The following is an 18,619-nucleotide window of genomic DNA, read 5'->3' on the forward strand; positions in this document are numbered from 1 at the left end:
AGATTTCAGTAGGACCAGTCAATGAATTAGATATTGCTTTCTCTGGAGAATTCTGACTTGTAGAGTGAGATTCTTATTCAATTACAAATGTTTAATGTTTTATTTTTAATATCTGAGCAATTAGAAGTAATCCAAATTCATTATGTAAACACATATTCAGTTATGTGTATGATATCAAGCAAGGATTTTCAGTTAGCCAGCCTTTAAACATGAGATGTATTTGCATCCATTTGCTAGTATTCACAAATTGTCTGCATAACATTTTCATGAATATAAATGGAGGAAAATATACTCAAAGCCATCAATCTCTCCAGAAATACTAACTGTGTCTCAGGCTAATTTATTCCATCTCTTTCTTTGATTTTCCATGCTAAATATTACATTGATTTTAGGTGAAGAAAATTCACATCAGCAAAGCATTGTTTTAACAATTGTGTTTAGTCCCTTTAATTATCTGTTACATTTAAAAGATGTTCATCAACAAAGAAAAACACTATTTTCACTGGACATGACAAAAAAAAGCTACTGTAATCAAGTAATGGTTCTTCACACTTCAGTTAATCCAGTCAGAATTTAGAGATCCAATTCCTGCCTCTAACAAGCAATTGCAGCAGGAACTAGATAAGCATCAGTAACACAGCAGACTTTCAAGTGCTTGTGTTGCCATTTGATCCTCTACATAATATTCACATTCTTTCCTGGGGTACAATTCCATCTCTTCCCAAAATGTGAGATATTTTAAGGTGTCAGCAAAATCACCAGTGATGGACTCTTTGCTGAAACATTTCTGGATGATTCATGGAATTACTAAATTTTCCTTTGTAAATTCCATAATTAAAATGGATGTACCACTGATTGACAACTTATCAAGGATCTGTCACAGTTGTGCCATTTGAAATGCCTGTGTTCACATAACATCATTTTAAAGAAGAACCTGATGATACAGAATGGCATGAGGATCCCAAGTTAAGCAGCACTGAGTGATTTTCCTGTCTTAAACATTTATCTTAACTAACAACTGGAATCATAAACGGTTATAGCTCAGAAGGTCCATTGTCAAGTCTACTTGCTGCTACACAAATTCATCTGGTCCTACTGATCTGTCTTTTCCCTGTAGCCCTGCAAGTCTTTTTTTTTCCCCTTCTTTCCTTAGATACCAATCTAATTTCCTTTCTAAAGCCACAATTTTATCTCCTTCCACCAACTCTCAGGCAGGTCACTCCAGATCCTAACACCTCACATCCTAAAAAGACTATTGCCATGTTGCATTCAGTTCTTTTTACCACTCACACTAAAGCCATACCTTCTGGTTCTTGAAACTGTCACCAAAAGGAATTGATTCTCCTATTCTACGTTATACAGACATCTCATGATTTTGAACACTTCTTGCATATCTCTCAATCATCTGTTCCCTAAGGAAGCAGCTTCTCTAATCCGTCCATGTGACAAAGTTTCTCAAGCCTGGAATCATACTTGAAAATAATTTTCTGTATACTGTTGATTTCCTTCACATCCTTCCTGGAATGTCGTTGTACAATTGCACACAATATTCCAAATGAGACTAAACCAGCGTTTTGTAAGGCTTCATCATAACTTTCTTGCTTTCACAACTAACCTGTTTATGTTATGACACACCTCTGGGACAGGTGGGATTTGAACCCATACTTTTTCCCCACAGAGGTAGAAACACTATTGCTACACAACAAGACCTGTAGATCAATTATATTACCTCCACATAAGACCACAGATAGGGCATCAGTTTAACATTTTATTTGAATGACAATAGTTCTGACAGTGCAGCAATCCCTGATATATTAAATGGTAGTGTTGGCCACGATTTTCATGCTTAAGGTTTCTGGAGTGAGACTTGAACTGTGAACTTTTTGACTCAGAAGAAACAGTACTATCCAGTAAACCACCACTTTGCTGACACTTTTAAAAAAAAAAAAAAAAAAAACGAGAAAACCCTGATTCCATATGCCGCATTAACCAGTTTCTTAACCTGTACTGACACTTGTAAGAATTTCCACATCCACACCTCTAGATTACTCTGCCCCTGCACCTCTTTTAGGAGGTATATCTTTTATTTTATGTTCTGTCCTCATTTTTCCTATCACCTCATACTTCTCCCTCAGAAATGTCATCTGCCAATTTTCTGTCTATTCTATCAGCCTAGCACTTTTCTCCTCACCGTTCGATACTTCCAAGCTTTGTGTTATCTGCAAATTTACAAATTGTACCCTGCACACCCATGTATAGGTCTTTAATACACACCAAGAGAAATTGTGGTCCTTGTAATGACCCTTGGAAAACCCCAATGATATAATTTGTTTTGGGTTTCTAAAGGAACCACATACCATTACTCTATTTCCTGATACTCTGATACCTTCACATCCATGCTGCCACTAACTCTTTTATTCCACAGGGCTCAACTTTGCAGTCAAACTTGTTAAGTGTCGTTTTATCAAACGCCATCTGGAACTCCATGAAGTTCATTTGCAATTTATTTCATGCCTGTTGATGGCAGCTTATTGCCTGGAAAGTGGCTGTCCTGTTTATATATTATGGTAGTAACTGCACTTTAAAACATTTTGAAAGATCCAGAGATCATGAAAGAAGCCATATAAAAGCAACTCCTTTTTTAGTGATTCTGGACATTTCTCGTAAGTTTCCAAACCTTTATCAATTTTGAAGTGAATGATTGATTGAAAGCTTTGATTGAAGGCTGTGAAATAAATCTAGGAAGGCTATCTGGAAATTGCACTGATTTGGTCATAGTTCAGTGTCCGCTCAAAGTTAATTGCATGATCAAAAAAGTGTTAAAGTTTCCATAAACCAGCACAATCTGGCATGAAATGACAAGGTGTAGAGCTGGATGAACACAGCAGGTCAAGCAGCATCAGAGGAGCAGGAAAGCCTAGACCCTTCAGGCCTAGACCCTTCTTCAGATCTCTGAAACAATCTGGCATGAAACTAGGACAGGAAGGCAGTAATTACCATAGTGGGAACGTTACTGGACTAGCAGTCCAGAAATCCACACTAATGTTCTGGGGGCAAAGGTCCAATTCCCACCACGGCAGCTAGAAAAATTTGAATTTTGATAAATTCTGGAATTAAGAGTTTGTCTAATGACGACAATGTAACCATTGTTGTAAAAACTATCCGGTTCACATTTCCATCCCAAAGGCACGTAAGAGACATTCTTACCTGGTCTGGCCTACATGTGACTGCAGACTCACAGTAATGTGGCTGACTCTTAACTGCCCTCTGAAATGGCCTAGAGAACTAATTAACTTGAGGACCACCAGGGATAGATAACAAATGCTAGTCTTGTCCATGATGTACATGTCCCATACAAGAATTAAAATTTGTTTCTGTTCTCTCTTTCTTAAAAAGTATTCCTTGATGCATTTAAAAGGTAACCTGCTGCAGGACCTTTTTTTCTAAAAAAAAGCTGAAAAATGGTTTAATCAGCAAAAATAAGCATTTTTAATCAGCCTCTATTCTGAGTGATTTTAATTAAAACCATTGAAAATGACTAAAAAAAACCATTTTAAAAATTGTCCACTAATGCTGTGACATAAGAAAATTAGCATAACTTTCAGAGTTTTCCTGAACAAAAGCAGTTCATGTAATCGTGCAATTTCTACCAAGGATCTTGCGGATATGATCAGATCCTCGCAAATTGAATCCTGAATTAACACAAGATAATATAGAAAACACAAACTTAAATGGATTTGGGCATAATTCGCAGTTAGAAACTTCGATATTCTGCACTAGTTCTGTTGATCCCCCTCCAGTTGTGTTGATTTTACTAGTGTAAATGAGTAGAAACTCCATCTACCGACACTAACATTTCAGTCATGGTGAAGCCAAAATATGGCACTGAAAAGCTTGAGACAGTCACACATGAATGCTAATGGGTATGAAGGGCTTAAACCCTTCCTAAATATGAAGTAGCTGTATAGATTCCCCTCTGTGTTGATATACTGCTACATCCAGAAGGCGACAGTGTAGTATTTCTGGTAGGTGTCAGAGTGGAAGGTCTTCTACCTTTTGTGCATATGCTGATGTTTCAGGAGGCTTGATGACACTGTGAACACCTTGCCACACACTTCACATTTGAATGGTTTCACTCCTGTGTGGATGCGTTGGTGCCGTGTCAGAGAAGACGAATCAATGAAGCATTTTGAGCAAACATCACACTTAAAAGGTTTTTCACCAGTGTGGATGCGGTGGTGTTTCAGAAGGCTTGAGGACACAGTGAAGGTTTTCTCACATACCTCACATTTGAATGGTTTCTCACCGGTATGGATGCGTCGGTGTTTCAGAAGGTTTGATGATTGCGTAAAGGTCTTATCGCACATCTCACACTTGAATGGCTTCTTACCAGTGTGAATGTACTGGTGTGATGCAAGTGAGGAAGAGGAGACAAAACGCTTCTGACAGAGGTTGCACTGGAATGGCTTCTCACCAGTGTGAACTCGCTGGTGATTGGTGAGGTGGGTGAACTGGATGAAACCTTTCAGACAAATGGTACATTGGTAAGGCTTCTCATCTGTATGTGTAAGCTGATGGATTAGCAGCTGTGATGACCTGCTGTAACCCTTCCCACACTCAGAGCATTTGAATGGCTTCTCACCTGTGTGGATATGCTGATGTGTTTTCAGTGAAGAAGATTCGGTAAAGCGCTTCAGACAGACATCACACTGAAAGGGCTTCTCACCTGTATGGATTCGTTGATGCTGTAAGAGGCTTGATGAAACTGAGAAGGCCTTTCCACAAACCTCACACTTGAATGGCCGTTCACCAGTGTGAATACGGTGATGCTTCAGGAGACTTGACATGTGCATAAAGACTTTATCACACACCTTACATTTCAATGCATCCTCATTCTTGTGGAAGCGCTGATGAGCAGTGAATAAATATAACTCTTTGAAGGTCTTTTCGCAACGAGAACATTTAAAATTTTCATCTTGCACAAAATCTCCTGGAAATGTGGTCAGCTTATTACTAGCCTCACAAGGTGACTCCTGAAATGAAGAATATCCTACAGCAACATCTTGGAAAATACTCTTTTCAGAGGTTCGACCGAATAGTTTCAGTTCCAATGATGTAGCACTGGTTCCCTGATCAGATGAATTTGTTGAATCTGGTTTTTCTCCCTGATGGGTTTCAGTTTGGGTTAGGCTGGTCAAAAACTTAACACTTTCCCCTGAAACAACTACATGAAATTGTTCTTCGGACAGCGATGTGGCACAAACTGCAGTATTCATCCTGTCTGCAAAACAAAACAGTAATTTATTTTATTCAATTTTTCTACTCTTCTCTACGAGTTTCCGATTCCTTGCTGTGAAAGATTTCAAAGTTTAAACAGGTTAAGTTATTAGGTCATTGGATTATGTCCATTCATTAGCTTCCAGTTTCATGACAATACTTCCAGCAATAGTCAGTGCACAGTAAGCAGGGTAGAACCCCTTGATGAACTTCCATCCCACCCTGTCCAAGAGCACAAAAGAAAATTGCAGTCTGGATCTCATTCTGTTGAACAAAAACAGAAGTTGCTGGAAAAGCTCAGCAGGTCTGGCAGCATCTGAGAAGGAAAAAACAGAGTTAATGTTTCGGGTCCGGTGACCGTTCCTCAGAACTGATGGTGGCTGGGAAAACGTCAGTTCATGTGCAGAGAAAAGTAGGAGGGGGATGGAGTAGGGAGTAAACGATAGGATAGAGCCTAAAGAGAGAGAAGAGCTGTTGGACAGATAATGATCAGGCTGAGGGGGTGAATAGTTGTTAATGGGGACTATTGGTGACTAATAACAGGTAGTGTGTAATGGCAGGCTATGTGCTAACAAGGCCTCGTGTGTGGGCTAGGGGTCTGGGACATGGGAGAGATTAGGCCCTAAAATTATTGAAGTTGATAGCGAGACTGGAGGGCTGCAGGGTTCCCAAGCAGAAAAGGAGGTGTTGTTCCTCCAGCTTGCGTTAAGCTTCTCTAGAACACTGCAGCAAGCCAGAGACAGACATGCTGGTCAGGGAACAGGGTGATGTGTTGAAGTGGCAGGCAACGGGTAGTTCAGGGTCTTTTTTGCGAGCAGAACGTTTACGTTCTGCGAAGCAGTCACCTAGTCTACGCTTCATTTCCCCAATGTAGAGGAGACCACATTGTGAGCAGTGAGTGCAGCAGACTAGATTCTGGGAAGTGCAGGTGAAGTGTTGCTTCACTTGGAAGGTATGTTTGGGCCCTTAGATATAGTGGGGAGGGAGGAGGTAAATGGGCAGGTGTTGCACCTTCGCCAATTACAGGGGAAGGTGCTGTGGGGGAGTGTTGGGGGTGAAGGAAGTGTGGACCAGAGTGTCCAGGGGGGCATGGTCCCTGCGGAAGGCAGACAAGGGAGAGGAGGGGAATAGGAGTCTGGTAGTGAAATCTTGCTGGAGGTGGCGGAAATAGCACTTGATGATCTGGTGGATGCTGGTGGGATGATAGGTAAGGACAAGGGGTACCCTAAGGCGGATGGGAAGAGAAGGGGTGAGGATGCAAGTGAGGGAGATGAGTCGGACCCTGTTAAGGGCCGTGTCAACCACGGAGCTGGGGAATCCTCGGTTGAGGAAGAAGGTGGCCCTTTCAGAGGCTCCCTTGTCGAAGTTGGCCTCATCTGAACGTATACGACGGAGACAGAGGAACTGAGAGAATGGGATGGAGTCTTTACAGGAAGTGGGGTGTGAGGATGTATAGTCCAGGTAGTTGTGGGAGTCAGTGGGTTTGTAGTGGACATTAGTGGACAGTCTATCCCCAGAAATGGAAACAGACATGTTGAGGAGGGGAAGGGAGGAGTCAGAGATAGACCAAGTGAAAGTGAGGGCAGGGTGGAAATTGGAGGCGAAATTGATGAAGTTTTCCAATTCCAGATGAGAGATGGAAGCAGCACCAACGATATCATCGATGTATCGGAGAAAGAGTTGTAGGTGGCGGCCAGAATAGGACTGGAACAATGAATGTTCCACGTATCCCACAAAGGGACAGGCATAACTAGGGCCCATGCGGGTACCCATGGCCACCCCTCTTACCTGAAGAAAATGAGTGAAGTTAAAAAGAGAAGTTGTTGAGGGTGAGGACGAGCTTGGCCAAGTGGAGGAGGGTGGTGGTGGTTCAGGTCTTTGCTCCACAAAGAAGCGGAGTGTCCCAAGACCCTCCTGGTGGGGAATGGATGTGTAAAGGGATTGCATGTCCGTGGTAAAGAGGATGCAGCTGGAACCGGCAAACTGGAAGTTTTGAAACCGGCGTAAGGCGTCAGAGGAAACATGGATGTATGTGGGCAGGGATTGGACTAGGGGAGAGAAGGTATACCGTTTTGGATACTGTTTGGGGAAGATGGCTCACCAGGGGAAGGCAGCAGTACCCAGGTTCATGGCACCTTGGCTGGCTCTGCTGTAGTGGAAGGGCTATAGTCATAGGGGATTTGATTGTAAGGGGAGTAGACAGGCGGTTCTGTGGTCCAAAAGGAAACTCCCGAATGGTATGTTGCCTCCCAGGTGCACAGGTCAGCGATGTCTCAGATCAACTGCAGGACATTCTGAAGGGAGAGGGTGAACAGCCAGCTGTCATGGTGCATACAGGCACCAATGATATAGGTAAAAAACGGGATGAGGTCCTACAAGCAGAATTTAGGGAGTTAGGAGCCAAGTTAAAAGGTAGGACCCCAGGAGGTAGTAATCTCAGGATTGCTACCAGTGCCACGTGCTAGTCAGAGTAGAAATGAAAGAATAGGAAAGATAAATGAGTGGCTTGAGAGATGGTGCAGGAGGGAGGGGTTCAGATTTTTGGGACATTGGGACCAGTTCTGGGGGAGGTGGGACTATCACAAATCAGATGGTCTACACTTGGACAGGACTGGAACCAATGTCCGAGGGTGTGCTTTTGCTAATGCTGTTGCGGAGGGTTTAAACTAAACTAATGTGGCAGGGGGATGGGAACCAAATGAGGGCGGTTAGTGGACAGTAAGGAGGCGGTAAATAAAGCCTGTAAGGAACTAGATAATGAAGTCAGTGAGACTACGGGGACGAGTAGGCAGAGAGCAGATGATGAACGCAAAGGGACAGGTGGTCTGAGGTGTATTTGTTTTAATGCGAGAAGTGTAGTAGGTGAGGCAGATGAACTTAGGGCTTGGATTAGTACCTGGGAGTATGATGTTATTGCTATTACTGAGACTTAGTTGAGGGAAGGGCAAGATTGGCAACTAAATATCCCAGGATATAGATGCTTCAGGCGGGATAGAGAGGAAGGTAAAAGGGGTGGAGGAGTTGCATTACTGGTCAAAGAGGATATCACAGCTGCATCCTCACACCCCACTTCCTGTAAAGACTCCATCCCATTTTCTCAGTTCCTCAGTCTCCGTCGTATATGTTCTGTTGAAGCCAACTTCGACAAGGGAGTCTCTGAAAGGGCCACCTTCTTCCTCAACTGAGGATTCCCCAGCTCCGTGGTCGACAGGGCCCTCAACCGGGTCCGACCCATTTCCACACCTCCATCCTCACCCCTTCTCTTGCCACCCGCAACAGCGACAGGGTTCCCTTGTCCTTACCTATCATTCCACCAGCATCTACATCCAGACGATCATCAGGCGCTATTTCCGCCACCTCGAGCAAGATGTAACCACCAAACACGTATTCCCCTCCTCTCCCTTGTATGCCTTCCGCAGGGATCGTTCCCTCTGGGACACCCTGTTCCAAAAATTCCTTCACCCCCAACACCCTCCCACAGCTCTAAGGCACCTTCCCCTGTAACCAGCAAAGGTGCAACACCTACCCATTTACCTCCTCCCTCCCCAGTATCCAAGGGCCCAAACATACCTTCCAGGTGAAGCAACACTTCACCTGCACTTCCCAGAATCTAGTCTACTGCATTCGCTACTCACAACGTGGTCTCCTCTACATTGGGGAAACGAAGCATGGATTAGGTGATTGCTTCACAGAACATCTACGTTCTGCTCGCAAAAAAGACCCTGAACTATCCATTGCCTGCTACTTTAACGCACCATCCTGTTCCCTGACCAACATGTCCATCTCGGGCTTACTGCAGTGTTCTAGCAAAGCTCAACGCAAGCTGGAGGAACAACACCTCACTTTCCGCTTGGGGACCCTGCAGCCCCACAGATTCAGTATCAAGTTCAATAGTTTCAGGCCTAATCTCTCCCATGTCCCGGCCCCCTACCCCACATACGAGGCCTTGTTACCACAGCCTGCCATTACACACTACCTGTTATTAGTCACCAAGTGGTCCCCATTAACAACTATTCACCCTTGCAGCCTGATCGTTATCAACTTTTTGTCTGTCCAACCGATCTTCTCTCTCTTTAGGCTCTATCCTATCGCTTACTCCCTACTCCATCCCCCTCCCCCTTTTTTCTGCATAGACACTGACGTTTTCCCAGTCACCATCAGTTCTGAGGAATGGTCACCGGACCCAAAATGTTCACTGTTATTTCCTTCACAGATGCTGCCAGATCTGCTAAGCTTTTCCAGCGACTTCTGTTTCTGTTCCTGACTTACAGCATCCACAGTTCTTTCAGTTTTTACTCACAGTGTTGAAGGTTGGAAACCTCATCTGCTTTCTCAGACCTTCTCCACACGCACCCTTCCACCCCACAGAATCTCACCAAAGGGCTGTCACAATTTTCAAGCCTCAAAAGCGGTTACACAGTGAGGAAAAAATTGGAAAGAATTGCCCTAAAGTCTGGAACACTCTCCCCAAATTCTTTGCATCTCTACACTAGTTTTTGGGCATTTTTAGATATATTATTAGTTGGCCACGTCAAATTTTGTCTGATGTATCTAAGTGCTTTGCAGGAGATTTATTGTACTAGGTGATAGGGGCTGTAATTTATTTTACATTTTCTCAAAAGAAAGATAAAGAATACAAAATTCAAAAGCTGTATTATGGAAAAAAACACTTGGCATGTATGTCAAAAAGAGAGAAAATGACACTATTCATTACAGACAGTAAAAACAGATGTATATTGAATAAACTTCAGAGATTATACTAAAATTATGCGACTTATTTTATTTTCTCAGTCTCATTTTAGTTGGACTCCAATCTTGAAAGCAAAAACACTGATTGTTACCTGTCTATTGTCGATAAATTAGAATATTTACAGTTTTTAATTAACACTTATTGCACCAGAACTACACAAAAACACAAACACAGATCCAAGAACAACCTTATGTAATATCTTTGATATAGAAAAAAGCCCCAAAGTACTTTTCAGGAGGACAGTCAGTCAAAAATTGACAAATTCAAAAGATGAGGAAAGATGGCTAAAGTTTGGCAAGAGAGATTGGTTATTAGTGGATTTTAAAATCACAGAATACAGATACATGCATGTTCAGGAGCCAATCACAAAACAGAAGTGTTCACATTGAATGGAACATCCCAGTGCTACCTGGGCCAGGACTTGCATTCTCTTCTTCGTTATTAAGCATAGCAATCTGGTGAACAAGATACACAAATTTTAAGAGCTCAACAGAGGATTGAGACAAATCAACTCCCAGTAATAGAACCTACACACCCAATGCCAAAAAATGATAACTGAAAAGGTTGCAGCTTCCAAGGGCAAAGTGATCAGTCCACTGCTCCTCAGAACAAAAGTCAGTTTCTATACCGTCAGACTGCATCAGACTCCCCACTCTGATATGAAATATAGGACATTCAATTATATCAAGTTCCAGGACCATTGTGTGGTGCCAAAGCCCTGGACAACACTTGCTGCAGTTACATTCTACTTATATTTCATGGATTGCTTAAAAACTAAGGAACCAAAACTAGTTCTGTTACCATAATAATTTGAGTTGGAACCAAACACTGAATGAAGAAACCTGACCCTCAGAGTTTCAAGGCTTAGATTAAAAGATAAAAGTAAAGCTACTGTAGTCTTACTGGACCATATGGCTGCATTCCCATCTGGGAGAGATGGCTAGTGGTTGTTTAACCAGAGGGTTACCAGGGCTCAGGCAAGAAGAGAAGTTGAGAAAGAAAGTCCTTCATGGTAAGAGATAGTAAGAACTGCCGGTGCTGGAGTCAGAGATAACAGTATGGAGCTGGAGGAACACAGCAGGCCAGGCAGCAGAGGAGTAGGAAAGCTGACATTTCGGGTTGGGACCCTTCAGAAAATTTCCTGCTCCTCTGATGCTGCCTGGCCTGCTGTGTTCCTCCGGCTCCGCACGGTGTTATCTCCTTCATGGTAATATCAGCAAGTGCATGAATTGAAAACTTTGCTGGACCTACACTGGTATCATGCTGCATTGTAAAGCATCTGTCCAGCCAACTGAGCTAACCAGCCCCAAATTACTTACTAAATGGATATCTATCAGAATGGACACAGAACATTTAGGTTCTGGATTTTGAATAAATATGGTGTCCAGTACATTAAGGTGTACCGCGCCCAGGACTAACTTTTGTATAATCTTGAGAATCAGGTCAGGACTTTGTTATGGAGTTATATTACTGGCATGACATTGGTCCGAAGTTGAAATGGCTTTGCTGCTGAATGAGGAGTGTAAATATATTCAAAACATTCTGTTCAGATTTTTAAAAAATTTCTTTTTACTTGACTATCTTTGGCTTTTTACTTCTTAAAGTTACTCAATTTCTCTCACCTCAGTTCCTTTCGTTGAAGCATCCGAGTCATTGGCCCAAATATTCTAATTCTATTTCTGTCACTGACTCAATCAAAAGCTTGTGCTGAAGATTCCTGTACAGGGTGTTCCTGTGATGAACTTGTCCAGTAATCTACAAATCAAGCACTGAAGAAAATCACCACCATTTTTGCAGCAGTCGGCATGCTGTATTCTGAGATTTAAAGGTCCAGCAGTATAGAAGACATTTTGACAATTCCTATGAAAGGGTCAGTATATGAAGCAAGTATGGTGTTAGGATGACAGTTAGAACCAGGTATTTCAGGGCTACGATTAGCATGTCAAAAATTGTTTGAGCTGGGCCAAACCTTTCTGGTATAATGCTTCGGAGAGTGGCACCGGTCTCTTGAGGATGGCACACAGTTGCAACTGGTTAAAGGTGACAGTACCGATTGTGAAAACTTTTTTTTCCCCTCACATTCCTTCATTTTCACATCACTTTAAATCTATTCCCTCTCATTCTTTTTTCTTTAGTGAGAGTAAACAGCTCCACCCCTGCTGCAGACCTAGACAGCCCTCTAACCCTATCTCCCCAGGGCCTGAACTGACCTTCCTCTTCAGGACTCAACCAACCTACATCACTGAACCTGACACACCACCCCAACTAATCTGTTCTGTAAACCCTCTCACATACTTGGCATGCCATCAATACCCACTCACATGGCACATTAACCTCTCATCCACCTGGCACCCTAGCCCCTAATTCACTTGACCCCATGATTCCTTCCCCTACCTCAATCACTTCCCAACCTCTGTCATTACTTATCATTCAAACTTTTAATGTAGCTTTTAAAGTGTCTGAATATTTAAACTTTACAATACAGTACACAATGCAATGAATACACATTTCAGCAATGTCCTTCTGTGCTGCAGGATTACAGAGTTCTTGAACAGATATGTAACAGGAGGTCCTTGTTCAGAAATCTTCAGCGCATAAGTCATCAAAAGATAAATGGGTAAATTTTTAAATCTGATCAGATTCATAAACAGTGTCCAAACCTATTCAGGGCTTTTGGGTGCAAGAGTAGGAATAATGGGTAAGCACTAATTGGAAGGATGTGAAATCTCGCAAAGATCTCTGCTGGGATCTCAACTTTTTTTGGGGGGTTGGCTGGTCTATCTGGGGCTAGCAACAGCAGTAGCCAGAACAGTGACACCAAAGCTGCCTCATGCCCAGCAGAGTGTCAAAAGTGCAGGCGAGTATTTGTAGTTGGGGACTCTATAGTCAGGGGCGCAGATACGTTGTTCTGTGGCTGCAATTGAGACTCAAGGATGGAGTGTTGCTTCCCTAGTGCCAGGGTCCAGGATGGCTCTGAAAAGGACATTCTGAAGCGGGAAGGTGAACAGACAGAGGTCGTGGCTAGCAACATAGGCAGGATGGATGTCGAGGTCCTGCAAAAGGAATTTAGGGAGTTAGGGGGAAAGTTAAAAAGCAGTACCCCAAGGGTCTAATTCCTAGGATTACTCCCTGTGCCACGCACTAGTGAGGCCACACATAGGAAGATGGTAGAGCTGAATATGTGGCTAAAGAGCTGGTATAGAGGGGAGGGATTCAGATATCTGGATCATTGGGATCCCATCCAGATGGGACCTGTACGAAAAAGATGACTGCACCTAAACTAGAGGGGCATCAATATCTTTGCAGGGAATTTTGCTAATGTCGCTTGGGATGGTTTAAACTAGTATGGCCAGGGGCTGCAGTTTAATTAACAAGGTGGGACTATAAAAAGTGTTTTGAATAAGACAGGAAGGAGAAATAATAAAAGGATGCCTAAGAACAGGATAGAGAGTACAGCTAAAATTAGAATTCCTTATACAAATACACGGAGTGTAAGGAACAAAATAAATGAGTTGCAGGCACAGATTCAACTTGAAAACTATGATCTAGTAGCCATTATAGGGACATGGCTGCAGGACGGTCAGGACTGAGAACTAAACATATCAGGTTATAAGGTCTACAGCAGAAAATTACCTATGCTTTTTGATGGATAAGAGAATGGACTAAACTATAGGAAACAGATTTTGATATAACCAAATGTGAGGTCATCCACTTAAGACCTAAAAAATATAGAACAGAGTACTTTCTAAATGATGATACACTAGAAACTGTAGATGAATGAAAAGTCTTGGTGGTCCAGATACACAGATCTTTGAATGTATAGATACAGAAAATAACTAAAAAGCTAATGAAATGCTGACTTTTACATACAGAAGAATAGATTGCCAGAGTTGAAAGTCATGCTGTAGCCATTCAAAATTTGTAGTATATTGATTTGATTTATTTATTGTCACATGTATCTCGTTACAAAATACAGTGAAAAGTGTTGAATAGTGTCGCCACTCTCCGGCGCCATCTTAAAACAGAAAAATAAGCCAAAAACAGAATATAAAAGGCAAAAAATGAAGAAATAAAGTGTCCAACCTTATAGGCCTTCATGTTAAGTGCTCTATTACGCGCCATGGGCTTAGTGGCCAGGCACAAGTCGCCTTCACTGTGCAGCTGAAATGAAAGTTGCCACTCTTCCGCACCATATCGCCTCCATGGACATCCTTGCCATTATGAGTCCTTGATGGACCTCACCAATGCAGATGTCGTTGCTGCCGCAGGTACCACACCAGCCCAAACTTGACTCTGCCGCCTCCATGAGTCTGCTTCAGGTCCACCTCATCAATGTAGCCGCTGCTGATGCATGGGGTCTTGTATGGGGCCCAAACATGCCTCCACTGCCTCCTCCTTGAAGCTGCACTGGAAGCAGACATTATCGGGAACCCTAACGCAGCAGCAGCCATGAGTCGGCGCTAGCACCAGCTCGACGATGCAGAGGCCGCCAGGAACCCAAACTTGCCTCCGATGCTGCTGCCACAGAAGAAAGGGATATTCAAAAGAAGATTCATTCTAAATTAGTTGAGTGAGTTAAGTTACTATACAGTACAAGGAAATCGTTTGAAATTATTTAAGTTAAGGAGATGGGACCTCATAGGATATTCCCAAGGATCCTAACAAAAGTGCGAAATTATAGAACTGCTACAGCATGGAAGCAGGCCATTTGGCCCATCAGGTCCACACCAACCTACCCAAACTCATTCCCTTACCTAATCCCTGTATTTCCCATGGTTAATCCACCTAGCCTGCACATCCCTGGACAGTATGGGGCAATTCAGCATGGTCAATTCACCTAACCTGCACATGTTTGGACTGTGGGAGGAAGCCGGAATACCCAGAGGAAACCCATGTGGGCACGAGAAGAACGTGCAAACTCCACACAGACAGTTGCCTGAGACTGGAATCAAACCTCCGTCCTTGGCACTGTGAACAAGGTCAGAAATCACACGACACTTAGTTATAGTCCAACAGGTTTATTTGAAAACACAAGCTTTTGAAGTGTAACCTCCAAGCCCTGGTGCTATGAGGCAGCAATGCTAACCACTGAGCCACCATGCCACTTTGGAGAACAAAGAAAAAAAAATCAATCAATACATTTTTAACAGTTATCTAGGTTTGAAATCTCTACCGTCCTTTATGTTTAAAAGTGCTTCCAAGTTTCATTCCCAAGTGGCCTGGCTCAGTTTCTTTAGACAATGATAATTGGTCTTTCATTAATGGAAATTGCTTCATGCAAGCTCCTCTTCTCTGTTCCCCATAATATATTCAAAACTTCAATCAAATAACCCTGTAAACCTTCTAAAATTCAGGCAGTACACTTCTAGCTTAATCCTGAGAGACCAAGTATCATTCTAATAATTCTACGCTACATGCTCTAAGGCTAATAGATCTTCCTGAAATGTTTTGTCAAAACTGCTGTGATAGATCACATTTGGAATCCTTAATGTATTTCATCTCCCTTTTAACCAATTCATGAATCAACTCTTCCTAAGATTTTTTTTCATAAACAGTGAAGCAAAGTATTTGCTGTAGTCAATTACAATTACCAATTTCTGATGATCACATAACCGTTCTCCTCTACCACTTGCTCCACTCCTGGACTTTCCACATTTAACTATTTTTTTAAAAACCTGACACATTTATTTCATTTCTTTAGGATAATGCTCTTGATTCTCATCATACTCCTCTTTGCTATGCATGTCCTGGTCTTAAAATCCCATTGCTGATCAATTGTCCTTGTGTGCTAATTTCTCATTTCATTTGCTTCAGTTCATTCATTTTCTAAAATCTAGTGGCTTTTGTTTTCATAATAACTTATTTACCACTTTTCTACTGCGTCCTTAACCAAATCATATTATGGTCACCTCAATTAACTCATCTACTCAATCCAATTAATGAATCAAAAATGTTCATAATATTGAGGCTCTCTGAATACTCCCAACAAAGCATCTGCAATTGATTTTTTAAAAAACACTGGCACTTTTAACTAGGCTACTCTATATGGCAGCTTATTCAAAATGCATTATTTGTGAAAAGCAATTTTGAAACCATTTATCATGAGAAACTTCTCTTATAAGAACATGCTTTATTCTAGCGTCAATGCTGTCTGCTGGTTGTTCCTTCATTTAATTTTAATGATGTTTAAATATTTCAACTGGGCCCTTCCCTCTCAAATTACCACTTTCTTCACAGGATGTAAAATTAAATTTTCTTTCATCATTCATCGTAGCCTATTCCTTTCATATTTGGTAATATTTGTCCTTCCCTGTGTCCCTTCTCAACCCAGACTTACCTAAACTCTTTGTCTCCTTCTTGACTGCTTTTGTTTAATCACTTGAATTTTTCTGCTTGTTTCTGTTCTTTAATTCGTTTCCTTCTTTGTTGTTTTCTTTCTTGTGTTCTATAGGCACTGATTTCCCTGCAAATTAAGAGTCAGGTGATCTGCAGATTCTGAATGTTGTGGTTTTCTTCTGTCTGCTTTGTATCCTGATGTGCAAGCTGACAACCATACCCTACGTTTTTTTTTTCAGTTTAACCCAGGAAGTGATTTGTTCCTTCATTAGCCCTTCCTTCTGCTGCCTGACTTCTGCAGGGTCTGAGAGCCTGTCTATAAAAGTGTAAGTTAATCCAGCTTTCCACCTTGCTATAGTATGTAGTCACTTTATACTTCATTTAAACATGTCTCTCCATATTTTAACCTCCTCATGTTTCCTGTTTTCCATATCGGTTGTCAAGGAATTAAAGTTGTTAGGAATTAAAAATTAATCTTCTCAAAACTGCCACAAGCAGAGAAATAAGGTAAAAGATCATTGAAAATTACTGTGTATCTTAACTACTTTAGTTTATTTGTTATAATATTGTTGAATACGAGGATAAAAGTTATTTGACCAACAACTAAAAACTATTGCATACAAAACGTCGGGTTGCTTTTGTGGGTTATTAAGCAGATTTACTGTGAAGTTGGGCATGTTGGGAGTGCAATTTCAAAAAAGAAAAGGACGGGGCACTTGGAGGAAGAAAGACAGGTGGTGAAGCACTCGGGAAAAATAATTTCAGCCAGACAAGTCAACATTCTACCTGTCTCGATAGCTAATATCCCTATAAGTTCCAGTTGAAAGTACAGCTTGAAGCCACATCTTAGCATGAGTAATAGGGCAGGCCTCAGGTACTTCTTTAGATATAAACTAAAGGATAAACTGAAGGATAAAACAGGAAAGCATAGGAACAACACTAAGCCATTCAGCCCATCCAGTTTGCCCTGCCATTCAACGGCTGATTGAACACTTCAGTGCATTTTGCCTACCAATTTCCAAAACCCTGTATGCCACTGGTAATCAGAAGTTTATTGAATCCCTACCTTAAACAAACTCAAGCAGTGAGTTTTAATAGCTCTCTGTGGTTAGAGAATTACAAAGGTTCACAAACCTCCAAGTAAAAACATTTATTCTTTTCTAAGTTTCAATGAGATCACTTCTCATTCTTCAAACTCTAGAGTATACCGATCTAGTTTGTTCAATCTCTTCTCATTGAGCAATCCTGCCATCCTGGGACCAAGTCTGGTGAACCTTCGTTGCATTCTCTCATTAGCAATAATCTTCTTGCAATAAAAACTAACATTCCAATAGGCTTTCTGGATCTGTATGTTAGCTTTCAGTGATTTTGAGAAGCATACCTAGGGCCCTTTGAACATCTACACTTTTCAGCCTCGCACCATTTAAGAAATAAATCTGTACATCTGTTTAAAAAAAAAAGATTGGGCATGGATAGATATACAAAGTTCTTGGTGCACATGCAGTAGCTATGCTGAAATTAAAACAAAGTCAGCACTATTCAGTCATATTCCACTATTTACAAACTGCACTAAAAGAAAAATGCACTATTAGAACATCCTTTAAATGTGGGATACCAGCACATTGATGGTTAGGGAAAGATGGAGGGTTTCAAACATAGAATATTAGATAGGATGGACATGGATTTGAGGACAACAACATTTTCAAGCTCATTGAAAAGACATGGGAATTTGGAGAATCTGGAAATTTGCAAGGACATAGGATCACAGAATCCCTACAGTGCATTTGGAGGCCATTCAGCCCATCAAGTCTGCACTGACCCTCTGAAGAAAGCCCCTCAGACCCAGTCCCTCACACTATCCCCATAACCCCACGTTTACCATGGCAAACCCACCTCACCTGCACAGCTTTGGACCGAGATTAAACCGGAGCACCTGGAGGAAACCCATGAGACATGCAGAGAACATGCAAACTCCACACAGACACAGACAGTCACTAAAGGCTGGAATCGAATCCAGGCCCCCAGTACTGTGGGGCAGCAGTGCTAACCACTAAGCCACCGTACAGGGTTCATTTTTTGTGGTTGGCACAGTGGCTAACACTGCTGCCTCGGGGCTCGAAAGTGAGACAAGAGTAGATTTGGCAGTATACACTTCATGGGCCAATCTAATTTCAGAGTTGGGTTGGAGACCCAAAGTATGGTAAGGTTTAAAGATCAGAAAAGCCAGAGCAAGTTCGAAAAGCATGGGTTTATGCA

The 18,619-nt window shown here is 41.9% G+C and overlaps 2 protein-coding genes across 2 annotated transcripts in view; both read right to left on the reverse strand.

The window, feature by feature from the left end:
• Window positions 1–18,619, reverse strand: part of LOC109929780 (filamin-A-interacting protein 1-like) — a 393,800-nt gene that overhangs the window by 341,113 nt on the left and 34,068 nt on the right. The gene's annotated exons all lie outside the window — the stretch shown is intronic.
• Window positions 277–16,578, reverse strand: LOC109929781 (zinc finger protein 664-like). Its single transcript, XM_020529357.2, has 2 exons — window positions 16,365–16,578; window positions 277–5,281 (listed from the first exon to the last, which is right to left on the reverse strand). Exon 2 carries the CDS (start codon window positions 5,274–5,276, stop codon window positions 4,050–4,052), a length of 1,227 nt encoding a protein of 408 aa, XP_020384946.1. The 5' UTR covers window positions 5,277–5,281; window positions 16,365–16,578; the 3' UTR covers window positions 277–4,049.

The sequence above is a fragment of the Rhincodon typus genome, chromosome 9 (genome assembly GCF_021869965.1).
Source record: "Rhincodon typus isolate 14 chromosome 9, sRhiTyp1.1, whole genome shotgun sequence".
NCBI lineage: Eukaryota > Metazoa > Chordata > Chondrichthyes > Orectolobiformes > Rhincodontidae > Rhincodon > Rhincodon typus.